The sequence below is a fragment of the Microtus oregoni genome, unplaced genomic scaffold (genome assembly GCF_018167655.1).
Source record: "Microtus oregoni isolate MIOR12 unplaced genomic scaffold, Mior012 000022F_ref0000154, whole genome shotgun sequence".
In the NCBI taxonomy this organism is placed as follows: Eukaryota; Metazoa; Chordata; class Mammalia; order Rodentia; family Cricetidae; genus Microtus; species Microtus oregoni.
The window spans coordinates 36,548,494-36,563,731 of record NW_024543081.1 but is presented as its reverse complement, the minus strand read 5'-3'; the positions used below and the strand labels follow the sequence as shown (position 1 = coordinate 36,563,731).

The 15,238-nt window shown below is 47.9% G+C and overlaps 1 protein-coding gene across 1 annotated transcript in view; it reads right to left on the bottom strand.

Annotated features, from left to right (window-relative positions):
* Positions 1-14,024, bottom strand: part of Ext1 (exostosin glycosyltransferase 1) — a 280,906-nt gene extending 266,882 nt beyond the window's left edge. Inside the window, exon 1 of the mRNA XM_041672049.1 lies at positions 12,289-14,024. Within this exon, the coding sequence (XP_041527983.1) occupies positions 12,289-13,250 (962 nt within the window). The 5' untranslated portion in view covers positions 13,251-14,024. The remainder of the gene's footprint in view (positions 1-12,288) is intronic.
* Positions 14,025-15,238: the final 1,214 nt, after the last annotated feature.

Below are 15,238 nucleotides of genomic sequence, written 5' to 3'. Positions count from 1 at the left end.
GATAGCTTTATTAAGTACCATGTTGCTGTGTGCTTAGCAGCAACGCTTCAAGTACCAGTTAACAGAGCTCAGATGAAAGGGAGAAGAAAAAAAAAAAGAACACCAAAATTTTCATTCCTCCAACCTCTGGGGGACAGAGGAAACCTCAGAAATACATAACTGCTGGCTTTCCCATGTGCAGGATGGAGCCATGTACGTATGGGTACAGAGTAACATGAAGGATGACAGCAAGGAAGGCTGAACACAGGAGGTGAGGAAGGCCCGAATGTGGAGCCAGACACAGGTTGCGCCAGCGGACAGACAGATGCTTTTCGCTCCAGTTCTAATACTGAGTGGCCTGTTTAGCTTGTGTGACGGACAGCTACACGACACACACCTTATACGGAAAGGCTCAAATTTAATGTGAAATTCCACAGCTTCCATTTTGAAGGCCATTTCGAACTGTAATGAGTTCTTAAGTTGTATAGACTTTGGGTCTAGTTAATTTGGGTTATGATGTTTTTTATCTATTTGTAAGGTTTTTTTTATAATAGTTTATTCTTTTAAAAAAATTGAAGGCAGGGAGTTAGTAGCTGGAGACTATTAAAATTAAATGATAAAAGTGGACCCTGGTACTTTTTCATTTAGTCCTCTTGGGTTTGTGTACAGCAACCCCTCTTGGTTCATTTGCATTTGATTCAGCTACTTCTCACACCGACACAAGAGTTGTTTTTAAAAAAGGAACAAGGAGAAAGTATCTCTCAAAAAATACTGGAAGGAATTTCCTATTTGAAAACAAAAAGGAAACCAGGTAAATCACCAAAAGAACAAAATGAACTTGGAGGAGAGACTGGAAAGCCTGTCCTATAAATCAAAGGGAGTGAGGCCTAACAGACCTCATGCTTGGAATCTACGGTCAACAGTGGCCACACTCCAGGTGGTTCAATAAAAATGACCAATTTTGATGATACAGCCAAGGCTAGGGAGATGGTTAGGTGGGTTCAGTGTTTGCCATTCAAGCATGAGGACTTGCATTCATATCCCAGAACACAAATAAAAAGGACAGACCTCATAACTGATGTCTCTAATAATAGTTCTCCTACAGCGAGATGGGGTTAGAGACAGGAGACTCTCTAGGTGCTCAGGAGCCTGCAAGGCTGAGGTTCACCGCAACAAGCAGCAATGAGACACGGCCTTGAACAGAGCAGACAGGCACCTGAGGTTGTCCTCGGAACCCCACCAGGGCTTTCCCAGAACTACGGTGGGAAAGTCCCCGGCCAGCCATGTGCCCACGGAGGCTTTCTTCCTTCCATAGTAAAAAACCCCCAAAGCATCTCTTAGTCTTTCTTTTTTTTTTTAAGATTTATTTATTTATTATGTATACAACATTCTGCCTCGATATATGCCCAGGCGCCAGATCTCAGTACAGATGGTTGTGAGCCACCATGTGGTTGCTGGGAATTGAACTCAGGACCTCTGGAAGAGCAGCCAGTGCTCTTAACCTCTGAGCCATCTCTCTAGCCCTTACTTTCACTGGGCTTCCAAAACGCTGGCTGACGCATGTTTTCACAAACCCAGAACTTCATCGCTAGGGAGTCTGGAGCCAAGACCTGTTCTCAGAAGCTCCAAGGACATCCAACCACATCATGGGGCCACTGTACTTTCCATGACCTTGCTCTTCTTCAAGGAGCCTGGCATCTTCTAACATGGGATACCATTTGCATGATATCAGAGGGCAGGATGCACGTCACCGCTGAATAGCTAGTGTATATGCATCTGATAGGCAGCAAAGGCTGTTTTGTGGACACCGATTGCAATAACTAAACCAAATTAAAAATAAAAGCATTAATGGATCCATGGCTCCCGCCTTCGGCATACAGGCAATATACTGGAAAGAGAGAAACAAAGAGTTAAATAAGCGGAAATCCAAAGTTAGAGTAACCATGAAATGTTCTAAGAAAGCACAGACCAGGAGGGGTCCAAGATGTGACTCCGGAAGTGAGAAAGAGCAGGAAGCTGCTGGAAAAGGATGTAGGAAGAGGGGTGTGGCTCTCACTTGAGGATGGGATGAAGTTGAGGAGGCAGGCACAGCTGGACCAGCAGCCATAAGGTATCACCTCCCTGTGAGGAGCCCTGGGGCATGTTCACAGAAGGCAGGGCTGCGATCCTATTTTACACCAGCAACACCACAGACAGTTTCATGAGCTCTCAGGGCGCTGGAATGCACACAGGGTGCATGGTGGAATCCATTCTGCCTTTCCACTCATCGGTTCTTATCGCTAAGGGCGTGGCTGTTGTGTACCTCGGCATACCTACCAGGGACAATGCGAGGTCTCCTCATCCCCTCCCGGCACCATCTTTCCCTGCATCTCAATTCCTCATGCCCAGTCACTTAGTAGCCTGGGCATGCAGGCAACGTTATGCTAAGGTTAGCCTGATGGCCATGTTTTCAAAGGGACAGCTTAGTCTTAAGAGCACCCAAATATTTTTATATCGCCCATATGCTGAAGCAAGGGATAAAAATGCACCGTTTTTCCACTTTACTAAAGAAGAGTACACACAAATGATGCCTTGGGGCAGCACTAAACTACAGTGTAGCTTATCAAATATTTGCCTACACTCTACCGGGTGACAAGCAAGGTACTTACTACCCAGGGCTCAGAAGCACAGCCGCTGTTGTGCAGTGTGGAGGGCACTCTTGAACACCCACCACGCCAGCTACTCATACACTGCCCGGCAACTGCTCCCGAGTGTTGTGGCCCACAGGCCTACTTTCTTATGTCTGTCTTGTCGGCTGTCCCATCTTCCCAAATCAATGTGCAAGAATCCAACTCTTGTCTTTAGATTTACTGCTTCAAATCATTATATCTGGGCTATCCGACTTCCAAAGTGGTTGGAATTCTCTCTCTAAACTTGGTGAAATCAATTCTAGGTGAAAACCCAAGTGATGGGTGAGGACCTGTCAATCAAACCTGACAACTGGTGACAGTGTGGTCCTGTGGTTGGAGATAGGATTATGCATGCAAAAGCACCAAGGTTACTATGGTGGAGAGCACAGGCCTGGAAATCAGAAGCCCTGCATTTGCATAGTCTCTGCGCGCTCTTATGTAGGTCAATGTAGGTCAACTTAAAGGTTCTCTGCCTCAGTTTCTCCAGTTGAGCAAATGGTACTTTCCTGCTTAGAGCTCAGCAAGATGCAACCCACTTACCAACACACAGTCGAAGTGTGGCCGTTCCCATCTACTGGGTTCCGACACACAAGTGCCAACAGGATATGGCTTCGATAGTCCCTGCCACACTAACTTCCCCTAACCACAGCGCCCTGTTCCAGGAAACGACTTCAAGATGTGCTTTGCAAAAGGATGTCCACCTGTTCTAGAGCCTAAGGCCCTGCGAGCGACTGGTGTCCTGTGTCCCAGAAGCAGAATCTCCCAATATTATTGGATCACCCAACTACCTGGGGAATTATCATTTTGGTCCCCAGTCCAAGGAGGTTCATTTATAATTGCCTTTTGCAATCACCTACTTGTTAAATAATCTTTGCAAAAACAAACAAACAAAAACACTCCATTTGCAAAATAGAGACTGTTAAGTCAACAGTGGAGGTGTGATAGGGAGACCCCTCTACTGCTCAGGTCTCTACCACACCCAAGTCATGGCCTAACATGACTCCTCCCTGCAAGAGTGATGATCCCTGGAAAAGTCAATCAGCCTTGGTTTCCCGCCAGACCCGGACAACAGACACCTTTGAGAAAAGGCTAACTAGTGGCGGCTGGCAGACTCAGAGAAACAGAAAAGCTGGCCCGGGCAGGAACAAAGCTCCTGTCCACGTATACAGTGTTGGATCCCGGGAACTTAGTGGTTTCAGTTTAGTTTCTGTCTCATGTTGCCTTAAAACAAATCCCGTGACTTACAGTGGCCTGAGAGATTTTGTGCTTGTCACTGCAGCCTAAGAACCTGCTGAGCCAGCTCAAGGAGACGGCTAATGGCTCGGTTCCATTCACACAAGGTGGCTCTCCATGTGTCATCCTTGGCTGGTAATGGCAGATGCAAGAGGAATAACCTGCATTCTCGAAGAAGGGAGCCTGGGATCAAGGAAATACTGGACTACTCCTGACCCCTGAGGCCACCCTCTCCCCGCTGCCAGCTGCCAGGGTAGAGGTGTCTAGCCTGAAGACCCCCCCCCCCCCCCCAGGTCAGGTCTTTCGACATTCCACAGAGGAATGACTGAACACCAGAGCACCAATTACCTGGGAATTCGGTTTCAGGGAAGAGAAGTGCGGAGTTACTTCAGGGGCGCAGTTAGTTTCCTAACTAACTGAGCCACTATATAGTTGCTTAGACCATGACGGGAAGATGGTTTTAATAACACCACCACCCTAGAGCACATATTAGCATTTACAAGGTACATTCACATACGCTCCAGCTCTTTTGATCTTCTTCATGACCCTGCAAGGCTGGTAATCTAATCTCTGTTTCCAGATACCACAACCGAGGCTAAGAGGTTAAAAACCTAGTCCGGGAATCCTGTGAGTCAGTTATTCCCTGGCTCGGAATCCCAAGCTCTGCTTTCTAAGGCTTCATATAAGACAAAAAGGTACAAAGGAAAATGGAAGTATGCATTGCTTCAAATATCTCGAGCTATTGAAAGGAGTGACATTACTAAAAAATAAAAAAGGCTTGAAAATAAGAACATAAACTGTTGACTCTGTGTGTGTATGTGTGTGTGTGCGTGCACGCATGCATGTGTGTGTGGTTTTAAAGACACTTAAAACAATGCGATCAGGTTTAAGATTCCTTACTTGGCTGTCCAGAGGTGAAGAACCTGCCCAAATTCACTCCCCATGAATCATGGAGTCTACAATCAAAGGGAAAATAGAAGCAAAGGTCTCAACTGATACAAGATGCTAGAAGAAAGGTATCTTCCCCAACTAAGGTCAATAGACCCTGAGATTCCCCCAGAAAGCTAGCATTGTGTTTGCTGAGAGAAGTTGAGGGCTGCCAGCACAGTAAAGAGACCAGAGAGGTTTTTGGCTGGAGCCAAAACAAAACTTCAAAGGGAAAAGAGCTGGGAGCTTCAAAGACCCCCTGCAGGACCAATTACCACCTACAATGTTTATCTAAGCTGTCATTTAATGACGGCTACTTCCCTAACTGGGTACTCACCCTCACCTTAAAAACACCTACCATCCTAGAGGGATGAGGGGTAGGGGGGAGGGTGGGCACATGAGTCCTCTGTTGTTTTTGAAAAAGAGATTGTTGGTCAGGAAGCAGGCACTCTGGTGAAATTCGTCCTCCCAACTGAGAAAATATAAAAGGTTAAATTATAACATGAATTAAAGGCAAAAAAATGTGCTTTCAAAAATCTCACTTTCAAAGTCGTGTTGGTAGGACAGTAGAATGCTCTTAAATTATGGGAAGGGAAAAATTCCAAAAGCACACTTAGACCTGATTTAAACTTTCCGAAGCAGACAGAGCAGCCTGTGGAAGGCTGGGAGGTGTGCTCACCAAAGCAGCTGCCCCAGCTGCAGCTCGTGGGCAGCTTGGGCAAACAATGAAGTTAAGATTTATTTACCACTGACTAAATAATTCACATAGCTGGACAAAGTGCTAGGCTAGGCAGAGATAAAACAATACAAATAGAAAGTTAGGTGGCTAAGTCAAACTTTAACGTGGCCTAGCTCTCACAACGGGGTAAGAAATGAACCATAATGTCATTTTGCTGTATTCTGTACCATCGCCATTTCTCACAAAAAGCTGCTACACGGCTTGTATGGCTTATGTGTGTGTGCATGCGTGCGGCAGTCATGTGTACACGCCATTTGGAGGACAGAGGTCAGCGCCATTATGGGGTTCCTGGTTCAATCACGTCATCTTATTTTCTGACCCTGAAGCTTACCAACTAAACCAGACTGGGTGTCCAGGAAGCATTAAACATCCTCCGGTCTCCAACTCTCCAGTACTGAAATTATAACCATGAATAGCTGGCTTTTGACAAGCGTACTAGTAATCCAGATTCAAGTCTTCGTGTCCACTGAGCCACAGTGCCATTTGTGTTTAAAAAAAAAAAAAAAGTGTTACCTGAATTATGTGTGCCTGGGATTGCTAACATGAGCTCGACCACCAGGCTCTACTCCTGAGCAGCACCTCAGCCAAGCAACAGTTTTGTTCCAGACCACTGGCTCTCAACCTTCCTAAGGCTGCAACCCTTTAATACAGTTCCTCATGTTGTGGTGACTCCCCCCACAACCATAAAACTATTTGCGTTGCTACTTCATAGCTGTAATTTTGCTATCATTATGAATGATAACATAAATATCTGTGTTTTCCGATGGTCTTAGGTGAGGACTGTGAAAGGGTTGTTTGAACCCCCACAAAGGGGTCATGACTCATGGGTTGGGTTGAGAATCACCGCTGTTCTAGAGCGGAAGGCGCCCAGGAACTGGCGCCCTGGGTCAGAAAGCTGTATCTCCCAGTGGGTCTTTCTAGACTATTGGGTCACACATCTACCTGGGACAACTATCACACCAGTCCCCATCCCAGGGGGGTCCATCCCAAGCTGGCAGGGGACATTTCAGTGAGAGCAAAGGTCACTTTGACGAAGGCTTCCCTTCTAGGAGTTCAAAGTTTCAGTGTCAGAACCGAGTTCCTTCTTCCACACGTGCAAGCTGATCCATTCCTTGGGGAGCATGCGCAAAGCAAGGAGAGGAACGTCAGACAGACAGACATGCGCCTGGCTCTCTTGCTAACTAACGGGTGAATATTTCATTCTCCAGGGCGCCACCATTTTGAAGGACTGAGAGTATGTAGGCTCTGGGATCTAAAGCCCCTGGCTACAGGATCATTAGTTCGTTCGATGCAATCCCGTGCTTGCTTTCCTCCCCTCAACACCCTACATTCTCATGTGTGAAATGGATACACAATTCACTTGCTGAACAGTTTCAATGAGTTCAGAAAGGCGAAGTTAAGTAATAAGCACACTTCCAGCTTGGAAGGCGGGCAGCAAGTTCGAAGCTGACCAATGTAGGAGAGATGTGAAGTGAAAACCATTAGTTGCAACATTCAGTCCAAGAGGTGTTCCCACGTAGATGCCTGAAGACTGCAGGCTCCAGTGACCACTTCACCTGACCTCCCACACTCTGTTGCCGGCTGAGTGTCAGGAAGCAGGAGCAGGCCATGGTGAGGAGGCAGAAAGTGGGGAGCCAGAAGGCCTGGGCTACAACCCAAGTTCTGCCACTGAGGAGCTGGGAAGCCTTGGACAAGCTCCGTAGGCACCCCTGGCTTCAGCTTACACACTGGTATATGCACTAACAAGATCTGCTGCAAGGTGGTTGTGAGCCAGGCAGCCAGGTCCTACCCACCGAAACCTTTGATAAGACAAAGTCACTGAGAGAGTTTTCTAGAACCCTGGTCTGCGACAGCAGATCCTCCAGGATATGAGGTTAAACCGTAACCACCGGAATGTATGGTGTCTCCTTTTGTCAATTCTGTGCCGCCCAACCGGTGTCAAGAGGAACAAAGGTGGCCTCCTCTCAGGAGCACATGGTCAAACCTTAGCAGTTTGTCACGAATTGTAGTGCAATCTTTTAGGCCCATAGCTCAGGTAAGAGATACCATTCAGAGACTCCTTATTCAGCACTCAAACAAAATGCTAATATCCCTCCAAGGAGTGATAGCACCCCCCACCGCCAACCTTAATTCTTTGTGAAGCAGACTTTCAGGTGGTCTCTGCAAAAATGGGTTCAGAGAGGGGAGGGAACCTGGGGGAAGGGATACAGCTTCACTGTCAGAAACATGCCTGCCGGCTTTTTTCTGATCTGTAGCTTATCTGAGAAAGACTTTTGTGCCATCACACAACTGTGGGGAGAAAGGTGTGAATATTGGACATTTGAAGTCTGGGACACGCAGCTCCTGCCTCTCACTTCCAAGGAGAAAAGCGTTTAGCGAAGAGTTAGGCCTGGGCCATCAGGAACTTGCTCCAAGTGTCTGTCAAGCCACTTTAGGATAATGGAGCAAAAAAGGAGAAAAGCCCTTCTGTGTTAGGACCTGTCTCAAGCACATTTCCCTTCCTCTACCACGGCGTCTTCATTCAACTTGTTTGGTCAATTCGATCTGTTCCCCTAAATTCTTCAACCCATATAGAGAGCCGCAATAAAGTAAAATATTAAAAAAGAAGAACTAGTTAAGCTAAGCACTTCCTGGGACACACCCACCTTAATTAACAAATAAAAAGAAAATATGAACCCCACAGCAAGACTCTGAAGATATCCTTTTAAAGAGGAGCATCAGCCCTTTAAGCTATAGCATAAACTGGATATGACTTTTTTTTTTCTTTTTTTGCTGCCTGCCAGGCCCTTTGGAATGTTTTCATCAAATTGCAGGAGCACCAACCACCAGCACCAGGTCAGATGTCCTGGGGGCTGAGAATTTCCAAAGGGTTTGCAATTAGAAACGGAAGAGCACTGACTAATGAAAGATCCCAAAAGCCATCCTAGAACTACTCCTGACAGCCGTCAAGAGTTCCGACTGGTCCCTAAAATTTGCCATCCTCTATTTCCTACTCCTAAGAACTGAGAATGCTAGAAGCCTAAGGACACCTTAAATATGACAAGGCTGCAGCTGATGAGATGTCTCGGTGGGGAAGGGCACTTGTCTCCAAGCCTAAGGATGTGCGTTCGATTCTCAGAACTCACCAAAAGAAGAGCACTGGCCTCCATATGAACACGTGCACACACTTGCACTGAAATGTTTTTGTTTTTTAAATACTAGTGGAGTACAGCTTTAGGTAACACAGAAAAGGGTCCAATAGGGAACACAGAAAAGGGTCCAAAGATCTGCATAGTCTTGACTTTTCTCACAAAAGCTGCTTGGAAACAATCATGGGGGCGTCAAAAGTAGACGCCACATCTCATTACTGTCTCTTCCTTCTGTTTGGGATAACCAAACTTGAAGTTCCAGAATAATGACCTTCAAGGGGATCTGAACTGTGACCTTCATGCTGAGACATAGTAAGGATGCCTAAGAAGCCAAGAAGGATTAGGATGGAGAGCATTGCTCCAAGGCTTCACTCCAGATCACCAAATTCCATCAGGAACTTGTTTCAGTGGCTGTCAGGATGTGTGACTTAAAGCAGGGTGTGGCGGGGTTTGTACTGATCCCCTCACTAATGAGGCAGAGACAGCGGATCCCTGAGTTCAAGGCCAGCCTGGTCTACAGAACAAGTTCCAGGACAGACAGGACTACACAGAGAAACCCTGTCTCAAAAAACTAAAACGATATGTAACTGGTAAAAAAAAATATGTACATCATTTAAAGAAATGGATTTTTAATATAATCTTGGAAAGCTGGGTCAAAGTTCACAGGAACTAATTTTTTTCTCTGGGATAACATTTCCATTCACCCGATAGAGCTGCTCTATGCTGGTGTGACCAATGTGTGAGTTTTCACAAAATCATGAGTGGGACAGGAATCCTCACCCACCTGACTTTAAACCTACAGCATCACACACTATCACTAAAAGCAAGTAACACGTGTGGGGTTGAAGCATCTGCTCACGTTCTACCAGCCTAACACGATCAAGGTACCGCAAATTTCCAATCTAATTATCAGATCCGGTGTCCAAAGCAAACTTGTACAAGACTGCCCGCAGAAGCAAATTAAGCTGAAACCTTTTCATAGGCACTTGCTAATGAAGACGAGAAGTAGATGAAAATTGATCCTGTCTTTCCAATTTGTTATTAAGTGAATGCTTGGAGCACCCTGAAAACAGCCTAAACCCTGAGTAGAAACCAACTCAAGAGTTGATTCCACGCAAGAACCCAAACCCTCAAGGATCACTTCCACAGACCTGACATCAGTATCTCCTGCTCTTCAAAGGCCTGGTGTGATCAGCCTCAGTGGGGCTGAGGAGTTCTGCAGGCCCCAGGGTAAGGATCACACCCATCGCTTTTACTGCTTTCAGAGTGTAGCATAGGTGTGTCGTGTGTCTGCTCGGTGACACCCTGCTTCCAGGTTTCTGAGTTCGGGTTTCCTCCCTGTGTATTCCAAAGTCAAAAGCGAAACCCGATAACATTTGCAAGTAACAACTCTGATGATCCAAGATGGGCAAGGAATTAAAACTTTCGGAACTCCAGGCTGGTGAGTGCAAGGGCTCTGCACTCATAACCCATCCTATTAAGCAAAACCAGGGCTGGAAAAAGTGTAAAAGTGAACATAAAACCAAGGAAAACCCCGCTCCGAAGGAAAAGCAAACTTGTTTTCTATCTAAATGCCACATGTCCAAAGAGATGATCGTGAGGCCCTGACCCAGGTGCTCTTTCAACATAAATCAAGACAAAGGTGGAAAATGTCACTTTTTTTTTTTTGGCCCAATCTCAGAAAGGTGGGAAATCGATCACATTAAACAAGCAAAACAAAGTTGCAAGGAAGCCAGCCAGCCACCCCTTTCTTCACCCCTGCTCTCTAGAAAACGAATGTAGGCTTCCCACAGAAAGTGTAAAGACTGAATATTGGCTGTGGCGAAAAGACCACAAGGCAGATATGACTGGAGGTCCAGGACTCAGGATATTTCCCAAACACATGCGCAGTTGCCTACCGTGCAAGCTCCCCTGCTCTCCCAGAATGAAGAACATCCTGATCTTTCTATAAAATGGGGTGAGATTTCTTTAGCAGACATCAAAAGATCAGGCTCACCTTATCAAGTTACTTTACAACATACCAGCCACAGAAATTCCTAGAAGGTGCTGTTTTCTTACAAGCACCCCCGGAATATATCAAAGTGGATGTCCTTTAAACAAAGCAGTTTCTTTCTGACCACAGTTGAAGAGTATTTTGGGGGCGGTGGGAAGGATTCACTCCGTCACAACACTCAATATTCACACATAACTTCCCTGTGTAAGAGGAAAATATGGATTCACAATTGATCCTAGCCTCAGCTTTTCCTATGCTTGAACAGGAGAAGGTCCTAGGGGTTCAGAAGCAGAACCCAAGTACTTGGTACTTCCTCCCTCATTCTCTATGATCAAATTTGGGAGGACTTTAATTTCCCTTGCAATCACTTCCACGAAGACCAGAGAGTCTGAGGAAATCTGGAGACACAATCAAACCTTTCATTTCAGGGTCCCTTTCCCACCCAGTTCCTTCCTGATCCAATCAGGTTTGAGAAGCATTTCCCCTATTCTGCATTTCATGAATCAATTGCACAGTCGGCCAACCTCTGCCAGTTCCTGTTGTACTCAGCTGAGAGGTTCCCCCTTCCTTCCCTGGGTAGCACAAGGCTGCTCTGATTTTTAACTGGCGTAAAGTGGAAATGCACGGTAGGAGCTCACTGACTCTTTCCCAGCCAGACACAAGCGAGAGTCTGGGCCACTGACCTCAGCTATCAGGAAACTGACCTGCTAGCCTTGGTTTAAAGCAGATGTGTGGATTCTAACTTTGACCCGCAATCCTGTGTGTCAGCTACTGTTAAAGACCGGGAAAAGGAAGACTGAAAGGGGCTACAAAGTAACCAACTCAGTTACTTAGCAACTAGACAAAACTCTCCTCTCCACAGAGGCTAAGGAGGCATCTCAAGCCCATTCAAAGAGTAACAGTCTACATTTATATGCAAATAGATAAAGACAAAGAAGAAAGGGAAATCTAAATTAGCAAGGGTAGTTTACTGCAGAGGGCCTGAGGCCCAGATTTTAAAGTTTCTCCAAAGAAGCCAGGACTTGTCCAAATGAGTGAGGGAATGAATGAATGAATGAATGAATGAATACATTCAAAGCCACAGGCCTCAGCCAACTTACAGTCTACCTTTAATAAATAACAATGCTGTGGACGGAAAAAGAAGCAGTCACAAGTTGGGCGGCTAAAATTTAAATATTCCTGCAGCTAGCAAGAATCTAAAGCTTAGGGGGAAAAAAAGATGAAAATTAAAGGCTGGCGAACTCCACGGAGAACAGGTACCCATGTTCATGAGGAACACAAACAGCATAGGGCCGAGTGTCTGTGGACCTGGAAAGAATCAGTCTCTCCGGGTTTCCAGACACCTCACAAACATTCTCTAATACCCCTCAGTGAAGCGCAGTTTCCAAACTTGGATTAGAACCCGGTAATGCACGGAAGACACACGGTCCTGAATGGTTTTCAAAGTATCGGCGAGACACCTTCACCTACTTGACTGTCGAGTTTGCCTAAGAAGCTCAAACTCGGCCCCCACGCTGGAACCAAGCTGCTTGGAAGAAGAGATCTGAGGGCTTCTCCGTCTCCACCCGGCATCCCCCACCTCACACCTGGACTCAGGCATCCAGGGCAGCCCTTACTTACTTCTCGTACTCCGTGTTGTCTCTGTCACAGCGAGAATCCTTGTGCTTTTGCCAGTCTTTGCCGTGCTTGCAGGTGGTGAGGAGCAAGACGTCCTCCCCGTTATGGACGTGATATAAGGCATTCCTGGTGTCTGACCCTATCCCTGTCAGGTACCTCTTCCCCTTGAATACCAGCATGTACTTCCTGAGAGGAGGGATGGTGTTAAATTTCAAAAAACCCCTCTCCCCTCCTGTCCTGGGATGATCCTTAGAAAAGAGGGGAATAGAAACATCAAAGTTGGGTCGGAAGTTTTCAGTACTGATGCTGGCTTTGGCCAGCATCGCCTGGCCGATGTCAAACCCCACGTCCTCGGTGTAGTCAGGCCAAGTGCCAGAATATAAATTAAAAATTAAATGATTCCTACCATTGTTCCACAAGTGGAGACTCTGCACTTTGGATCTCAAATTGTGCACATACTGAGGTGATAACTGGTCTCTGTCTAAAGTATCCAGACTCAGGACAAAGAGGCACGCCTGGCTGGGGTCCGAGGTGTAGAACCTGGAGCCCTCGATGGCCGCTAGAATGTTTTGGTAACTTTCGGCGATTTTCTCCCCTTTCTGCTGCGGGTAGACGTAGACTTTGAAGCCGTTTTTCTTGCAAAGGGTGAAATCGAAGCAGGACTCCATGCGGCACTTCTTGCCTTTGTAGATGCTCGAGTTGGCGTCTCGCTTCTGCCGGGGGGAAATGTGCACGCTGGAATCCTCGTTTTCCAATTGATCCCAAGGAAAGAAGGGGCGCAGAGCGTCCGGGAAGCGGGGCCAGAAATGATCCGGACTGGGCTGGTGCAAGCCATTCCGACCACTGTGCTCTTCTCTCCGGCTGTGGCTCCTCGATGCCCTAAACTGCACGCCTCCAAAATAAAACAAAAGGGCGAGACAAGAGCCAGCTGAGAGCAGAATGAAATAGCGTTTTTTGGCCTGCATGTGTCCTGCCTGGGTCAAGAGGATTGTAAATAAACACAAGAATCACCCAAGTTTCCCAATCAACACTTTCAGCTCCAGTCCGCCATCTTCCCGCCTGTAAAGACTTCAAACTCTCCGCTCCCACCTTCTCTGGATGCCTTTCCCCAAGCCGTGGACTGATCCAGCGCATGTGGGCGATTTCTTTAACTTTCTCCCCTTCGGTCTTTCATCTTTGGGCTGCACAATGCACGGGAGAGAGCCGGGCAGAAGGTCTCGCACCCAGGGCGGGCGAGCAGCGGACTGTAATTTTCTTGCATGCAACAAGACGGAGAAAAAAGAAAGAGAACGGTGAAGAAAACGCTCCCGATACCCAATCAATGGCAAGACGAAGTGCCTGCCTCGCCGCTTGGATTCCTCTCGGCGGCGTGGAGAACGAGCCCGGGGAAAGCAACTTCAACTCATCCACACTCCCGTGCAGAGCACTACGGTTCCAACAAGTCAACCCGCCCCGGCTTCAGCCGGCTAGTGCATCCTTCAGCTGGGGCGCCGTAACCTCACAAATCCCTGCATGTCTCTTTATTCCCTTCTGCAGCGGCTCCCACACTCCGCCGGTGTTTACTCCTGCGCTCACGGGGCCGGCTCCCCGGGCGCGCGGCGGCCCGGCCGGCTGCTGCACGAGGCGACGCCGGGCGGCGGCGGCGGCGGCGCGTCCTCCCCGCGGGCAGTGCCGGCCCCGAGCGGCGCTTCGCAGGCCCCGCGCTAGCGCTGCCGACCGCCGCGATCGGTCGCCGAATGTTACCCGGTTCTGAATGTTACACTTACACATTCCATTCCCGACACGACAGCGCTGACCTCATCCATCCACGCAGCCCGTGCTGCCATTGGCCGGGCGTCACGTCCGGGTGGGGCGGGGCTTCCGCTGCGCCCATTCATAACCCCCGACGGCCGGCAGAGGCGCCGGCGCGGCGCTGGCGCGGGGGACCCCGGAGCGCACGAGCGGCGGGCGGAGCGCGAGCCTGGCCGGGCGTCGCCCACCGCTGGCCTTCGGCTCCGAAGGCGACCTGGACCAGGCTGGCCCTACAGGCGCGGGAGGAAGGGTGGGGACACGCCCGGCAGCCAGCCCGCTGCTCGGGATTCCCGGGGTCTCCACCAGACGGGAACGCCTCCCCGCCTGGAGGCTGAGAGGACCGGCTCCTGGGGAAGGATGCCTGAAAATGGAGAAGCGAGGGGAGGAGGTGGGGACTTCGTGGAAAGGGAGCTCTGGTCGGGATGTTTCTCCTTCACACTTCGACCCGGAGGCATATATATATATATATATATATATTGTATTTTCTTTTGAACATTTATATGGCTCTCCTAATTCACCTGGGTAACCCACGTATTTTTTCTGTCTTCTTCACAGAGACATCCATCCTCAGCAATAAATGGGAATAGTCACAGTCGGCTGGAATTGTTGCAGCTCTTAATCCGTGCTTGTGAGCTAGAGAAAACATCTCCTGACCCCTTCTGATCTGCTTGCCCTCTCTCTCTTCGTTCCTGAGTACCTCTCACCTGTTCGTTTCACTGACCAGGAGGAACCTAATGGCTGAAGAGAAGCCATTTCATTTTGCCCCCATTGGTGTTGTTATTCTTGAGGTGGTATTTTTAAAATGTCACCTGCCCTAGCTATAGAAGGGAACCTTTAAAGAAAAAAAAAATTAACTTTATTTCCAGTGAATGTGCCACGTTTCTTCCTTCCCTCAGTTGACCTTCCTACCATCGACTCCCCTTCCCCAAACCCCCGTCATCCAGAAAAGGGGTCTTCTAAAGGAAACCCTGTGTCTCAAAGGTGTACTAGACTCCTGAGCATTCCTTGGCCTCGGAGCCTGCATTCTGGTTTAAAACCCTTCCCACCCTAGTCTCAGAGCCTGATGAAGCTGGACAAGCAGTTGCCTAGGGCAGCAAGCTGTTTAGTGATTGTTTATTGTGGGAGTGGAGTGAGCTCTGAGCAGACGTCCCTACCTCCCTCG